At 33.6% G+C, this 7,489-nt stretch overlaps 1 protein-coding gene across 1 annotated transcript; it reads left to right on the plus strand.

The window, feature by feature from the left end:
• Positions 1–4,268: 4,268 nt before the first annotated feature.
• Positions 4,269–6,741, plus strand: LOC107576015 (uncharacterized). Its single transcript, XM_016262303.1, has 5 exons — positions 4,269–4,287; positions 5,493–5,843; positions 6,155–6,310; positions 6,437–6,486; positions 6,601–6,741. Exons 1-5 carry the CDS (start codon positions 4,269–4,271, stop codon positions 6,709–6,711), a joined length of 687 nt encoding a protein of 228 aa, XP_016117789.1. The 3' UTR covers positions 6,712–6,741.
• The last annotated feature ends 748 nt before the right edge of the window (positions 6,742–7,489 follow it).

Raw genomic sequence — 7,489 nt, forward strand, 5'->3', positions numbered from 1 at the left:
ACAGAATACTGAGTATATGACAACATTCTTTGTTCTCCTGTGTTATGTTTCCAAGGAAATTGATATTAAAATTGATACTGAATTTAAAAGCATTGAATGCTTACATGATCATTCATTTTAAATTAATATATTTTAATTTACATACAAATTGTCTGAAACATATACCTTGATAGTCCAGTTTTGTGCAGTGAGATTGTTCAAGTGTGAAGTCCATGCAGCAGTAGAGCATGAGATCTGAGATCAGTGTCAGTGATGTTCATCAGAAGCAGAGAGTGTTTATGGGAGAAATGAGTGCTGTTATCCGACCTGCATAACTTGGGTGAATAATGGAGGGCTCTGGTTTAAATTTACCTCCATAAAGATATTCTAATTTCAGAATTCTAACAAATGTTTGGTTTCCATTTATTGCTTTTATCCAAAGCAACTTTCAGGTGAAGAACATCACAAGCATTTGATCATACAGGAGTCAATAATATTCACAGAACTGGTCAAATAAAAGCATTTGCATTTCTGTATTGGCTTATCAAATAGCATTATAATAGTCACATATAAATAGTCTTAGGATCATGTTCTCTCTCACACATAGTGAAACCATCATCACAGTCATGGGGTTAACAGAGAAAGCTACAGTAGAGGCCATTTCCCTTTATCAGATATTGTTGGTTAGATAGCACATTGTATTGATAAGCTCAAATAACATGAAGTAACAAAACTTAAAACCTTAAGATACTGTATTTTCAAGATATTTTCAAGTATTATTTTTCTTGCGGGGACATTTGTTGCCTACAATGTAGGGAATACCTGAACCACACACACCTCTACAGTTCTTAGATACAGCAAGTTAAAATACTGTAACTTCATTCATACCCTAACATTTTGCATTTTTACAAAATGAGGACATCCTCAAAAGAGGTTTTGTCAGGTTTAGCTCACTTCTGAGTAAATATTTATCCTCAAAATATGGTATATGTCCATAAAATATGTACATATATAAGCCATATCAGCTCTTCTTTAACCATCCATATCACCCTGTAGCCCAAGACTGGTTGCCCACTGCAACTAAGCTGGTTTGAGCTTGGTCAGTACCTGGATGGGAGACCTCCTGGGAAAACTAGGTTGCTGTTGGAAGAGCTGTAAGTGAGGCCAGCAGGGGGTGCTCACCCTGTGGTCTGTGTGGGTCCTAGCACCCCAGTATAGTGACGGGGACACTATACTGTCAACAAGCACCATCCTTCGGATGAGACGTTAAACCGAGGTCCTGACTCTCTGTGGTCATTAAAAATCCAAGGATGTCTTTCGAAAAGTGTAGAGGTTTGCCCTCGACACCCTGGCCAAATTTGCCCATTGGCCTCTGACCATCATGGCCTCCTAACAATCCCCATGTCTACTGATTGGCTTCATCACTCTGTCTCCTCTCCACCAATAAACTGGTGTGTGGTGGGTGTTCTGGAGCGCTATGGCTGCCATCGCATCATCAGGGTGGCTGAGGAGACCCCCTGTTGTGTTATTGTTTTTATACTGACCTAATCATACACACACACACACACACACACACACACACTCTCATTCATTCTTACCAATTAAATGGGTTTAAAGCCATATAGGACATAATGTTCATATTAATTACACTGTAAAAAAAAATCTGTGACATTTACGGTAAAATACAGCAGCTGTGGTTGCCAGAACTTCACCGTAAAAAATATGGTAGCAACATTTTAGGTTTTACAGACTTAACTTAAATTCACAATAAAATACCGTATTTCATTAACTGATGTAATGCTAATAAACCAACATATTGAAGTGTTAATATCTGTTTTGAACCATTGTAATGCACTGATAACCACCAAAAACTGGTGGTGATGAGAAAGTCACATGTTGAACCAAAGCTCATCACAAAGCTTTTCTACGAGCTGAGGAGGGCAATACTTATATATAGAAGGTGCACAGTGTCATTCACACAAACATTAAAGCCCATCATGGTGACACACATGATACTGAAATAATGCAATAAACATTCATTTAACAACATTAGATGTAAGATTAAACCCTAATGTACACAACTGATAAGAAACAACAAAAAGAAGAAACATGTTATTTCAACAAAAAAACATAAAATATGAAGTGTCATGCAGCGAATTCTGGGAGTGTCAATTTATGTTTTTTCACTGTAAATTATACAATGAATTTTTCTTTTTTACTTCCAAAACCCGTATTTTTAACAGTATTTTACTGTAAAATTACATTAAATGCAATTACATGTATTCACCGTATATAGTATGGAAACTTACTGTTAACCAGTTAACAGGTTTTTACTGTAGCATTTTTACAGTCTTTTACTGTTAAAATCACAATAATTTTTTACAGTGTACTTAAACTTTTTTCTTCTTTTTTACTTTTAGCCCCGACAGACTTTTTTGTTGCTAGAGAGAGCAAGAGAAGTACACAGACAACACTAGATAACACCAAATCATGACTAATGTTTACTGAATGATCATCCACGTAAATTCTGCAGGAATGTTGATATTTTTGAGTCCATTTTTAGTGTGAATTTTGTCCAGAATATTTTTCATTCACTAAAGTAAAAATAAGTTATGAGTGATGTTATTTACAATTGAATTTCACCTCAATGTTAGTCAATTGACCTTTAGAACTTGTTGTGGATAGTCGGTCCAGTCCAGTTTAAGTAATTTAATTGGCTTGGAATCCTACCTTCACCTACAGTACCTTAGATGTTCTTTTAGGTCTGTAGTTGATTTCCACCTGCATTGAATTAATTAATTAATTAATTTGGTTTGTTCAGTTTCTCTTTCCCTTTTTTTAGTCCTATAGTAAACTCTTTAATGAGTTCATTGTGGTATGACACTGCAAAGACTTTGTAAGTCAAACAGTACGCGTCCTGCGGAAGTCTCAGTCATGTCAGTGTTATCTTGTTACGCACATGGATTTCCTGATACAGGAACTCAGGGGCTTCAACACATTTCTTAAAAGCTAGACCACAGCTCCTCCAAATCTGTTTTTGTTAAGATGCATTATTAACTTTAGCATATAAAAAGCATTTCAAATAGTGCAAGTAATCTTGAGAAAAGACTGCAATGTGGCTGGGCTATCATTTCAATTATTGTTAATATTTGTAGTATATTCTTGATTTTAAAAAAAATCACAAAAACATCTTTCCACAGAGATGCAGCTGCGTGTCAGTGTTTGTCATGATTGCTGAGACAGCAGAGGGGAAGTAGCTACTGGAGGCAAGAAAAGTAAGTGTAGGTTTGAAACAAAAAATAATTAATAATAAAGCCTCATCAGTGATCAAAGCCTTAGTGGTGCTTTATTATAGTATTGTGACTGAAATTCATTTGAATCAATGAACGTTTTAACTAAAACATTTAATGTATTGTACAAGCATTCAGTTGAAACATTAGTCAACCTTTATTTTTTGTTCTCTGCGACCATTGATATTTTTTGTGAGAGCCTGACCACAACAACCACTTAATAAGATATCTATTTTGCTTTGAAAATGAACATTTTGACATGCTCATTACCATTCCTTGCCATGCAGTGGGTCTAAACCTCAAATGCACTCAGTGGTGTGTTTTGAATTTAGTTTTGTAAATTTGAATGAAAAAAAATGTGGATTGTACAATCCTTAGGTTCTTTTTGCCAGAAGATTGAGTCTGAAGTGTTGTTGCTAAATTTGATTATTTAATGAAGCACAATGGCAATTGTTTTTTCACAACTTGTAGCGTTAGAAAAGTGTGATAACTTAAAGACCTCAGAATAACGTGATGACAAAAGCAAAGTCATTATTGATTGTGCAACCGCTCTTGCATCCATAATTGATATTTTTCATTTCAAAAGAATTATCATAATTTAAATGATACATTATTACCCTACATTTGCGTCATTTCACATTAAGTTGATTTTGAAGACCCTGGAATTTGTTACCCTCTTAAAATACTCAACTATATGACAACTTGGATAATTAAAAGGATAGCTCATCCAAAACTAAAAATTGTCATAATTTACTCACCCTCATATTACTGTCGCCCTCATAAATAACTGTAAACAACCTGGCAAGTAAAATACTGATCCGTTCCTATAGGTTGCTTGTACATTAATTTGCATCCCTCTGTGTATTTTTTTTTCTATCACAGGGTCATTGCCTATTGGTGAGTCAAGGGCATCTATGACGTTATGAAATAAAAGGTGAAAACACCACAAGTGTCTTTCATTCTGCTTGCATCCACAGAGCGAGAAGCCCAGAGAAAATCATGCTGAGAGGATTGATAAGTATGCCAAAGGCTTTATGTGTCCTCCTTTCGCTTAATATATGTATCCTATGTGTTTACGCATATGAGCGCACGATTAAGCAGTGTCTGTTTTTCTGTATATGATGGACTGAAATTAGCAATGGACAAAAAATGGCATTTTTTTATAACGTTACTTTTTTCTGACCTCTTCTTCAAATGTATTAGGAAATAGATTGACTGAGTTTGCAATATTATAATGTGGTATCATAAAGAATCCTTCATAGAATGATCTTTGAATTGATAGATTTTCAGATTTTCTGTCTGTGATGGCTGACTGCTGAATGTTCACAGTAAAAAGTGACAATATTTAAGAATATATAGCAATAGAAAAGAATATTTTCTTGATTTGAGTCTGATTGTGAATGCATTCTCTTGGCAAGCTTGAAGCCATTGTGGGCATTTCTAGTAATGTCGTAATACAAAAAACACTGGTCCAAAAAAATGCATGTGATCTTTTCTGAAACCAGTTTCTGGACCACTGAGAAATGGAAATGAAAACCTTAATTTCATGATGTTTGTTCAAAGGGATGTTAGTGTGGAAACTAAATCTGTCAGTTCTAAATCAGCCAGTCTTGTACATGAATGTGAAGAGTTCATATACAGTAGCATTCATGGTAAAGGCCTAAGCACTGCTATGGGCATTGTGACTGAAAGCGAAGTGCACAGCAACTGGAACAACAGCAAGTGGTTCTCAATAGAACATTCACTTATGCAGGTAAAAAAAATTGTTTAAAAAAAATAGAATTTAAGAACTACTTTCATAATCAAGAAATCAAATATTCTAAAAAATAATAATAATAATTTAAAAAGTGAAATTGTGAAATTGAGATTTCAATAAAAAATAATAATAATAAATTGGAGTAAATACACTGAAGTCATTATACATTCAATTTTGATTTGTGACATGTTTATGATGAAAAATAGCAATAATAACGTCATCCTCCAATGCTCTAAACTGGTCCCTTACTAATTCTCACTTTGACAACAGAAGACAAATATAACTATGTTCCACAATCTAGGATCTAGGAAATACTTTATTAGGAAAAACAATGCTGATTTATGAAGTATTATTCTCAGTTCTCTCGGTTCTATTAGCAATTAATGTACAGTATGAAGAAAATTTGCATCAATTTGCAACGACAAAAAAAAGCCAGTTTGTAATACTTGATTTTGTTTCATCTTCAGGTTTTAGTGTCTTAATGATTATCACTGGAGGATCATCAGTGAAAGTTGATCCAGGAGGAAACACAACACTGCCCTGTAGCATTAAAAATGATAAAGAGATCACCTGGATCTTTACAAATGGAAACCAAACATTTATCAGAATTCTGAGACTAGAATATCTTTACGGAGGTCAATCTAAACCAGAGCCCTCCAATATACACCCCAGTTACACAGGTCGGATAAGAGCTCTCAGTTCATCCACAAACACTCACTCTCTGCTTCTGATGAACATCACTGACACTGATCTCATGCTCTACTGCTGCACTGACTATAAGATTGAGCAAACTCACTGCACAAAACTGGACTATGAAGGTATACATGCATTTCAATGAATAATATTATCATAGGCCTGTTCATTTAAAATGTTTGAGCAAAGGTGAACAATGAAAAACATGAAAAGAAAATATGACTGCAATCTTGAAAAAGCAAAATAATTCTTGTCTTGACAAACTCATTGGGAATTTCAGTACATTTATGTTGAGTTAAAAAAAATTGTTTTAATATGCTCTAATATAGTAAAAACAAATGATATAATATTATACCACATATGGTATTTTATGAGCTCAAACTGAACTGACAATTCAGATCCTAAATCATGCCATATTTTCCTTATCCTGATGTAGAGCAGCAGAATACAGAAGAGATAGAGGATAAAAAAACTATTGGTATTGGTAATTATATCAGTACCACAATATGGCTGCCTGTGATCTGTGTACTTCTATTACTCTCACTGATGTCAAATGTGTGTATGTGCTGGAGAATAAAAAGACAAAAAAAAGGTTAGCAGCACATAGCACAATTCATGTACATTCCTAAACATTTTTTAACTGTTCAACTGTATAAATTACAAATTTATTTTATTTTCTATTCTTTTTATTTCTTTCTTTTTCTATCCTTTTTTTCAGAAAACTTAAAGGAATCAAAGACATTACATAAAAGTACACAGGACGAGCAGGTATTCACCTTTTAGACTTCTAAAGAAGTTAAATTCGATATTTATTTACATATATATATTTACATTATTCATTGGTTAAAAAATGGAAATGTACATTTACCTCTACTGTTTCAGGAGAATGAAGCTGATGGAATTTCATATGCATCTGTAAATATAAATAAAACACAAAGAAACAGAGGACAACATCATCCCACACAGGACACAGTATATGCAAGCATTAAATGAAAAGAAATGCATTTGTACAAAATAAATAAAAACTGCATAACAAAGGCTGGATATAACATGTTTTATTATCTGGTACTTCAGTATACAAATGACAGAGGAACAATAATTTTCAAAAATCTAATATTTCTGCTGCTGTTATTTTGTCTCTATAAGAAATTTAATAACAACCTGAACATTCTATTTAATGTAATATATCACCTAGGGATATTTTTGACAAAGTAAAAGTTATGTAAATCAATGGTTATGCCAACTAATAAAATTTTTTGATAATGTTACCATACGCCAGAATTTAACTTCATCAGCGAAGAATTCAGATTTTAATGACAGTTCTGTATGTTTGGATGGTGTTACTTGTTTTTGTGCAACCATAACAAACATATTTAACACTATCTAGTGTTTGAAGTGTGTCATGCCATTATGGAATAAAGAATATTAAAGAAAATCCATTTGCAAGGATTTTTTATACATTTTATGTATAAAGTTGCAGTTATGTTTGGTTTAAATCACACAAATTATTAAGTATTAATTTTAGGCTATAGGTGAATGCTCATCAGACTTCTTGCTGTTGGAGTACAGCACCACCAGAGAGAAATGAAGAACTACTGATGCTAAACATGGTGCATATTAGAATAAAACCCTCACTTGTGCAAATCAAATTAGGTCCAAGTGCTTTTGATTTGGAATTCTACTTGTCAGACCAACCAATGCTGTGCATGTCATGCAAGATAAAACACAAACAGGATGATCAAAAATTCAAGCAAGCATCTAAATTAAATTA

The sequence above is a fragment of the Sinocyclocheilus grahami genome, unplaced genomic scaffold (assembly GCF_001515645.1).
Source record: "Sinocyclocheilus grahami isolate Dianchi unplaced genomic scaffold, SAMN03320097.WGS_v1.1 scaffold3118.1, whole genome shotgun sequence".
Lineage (NCBI taxonomy): Eukaryota > Metazoa > Chordata > Actinopteri > Cypriniformes > Cyprinidae > Sinocyclocheilus > Sinocyclocheilus grahami.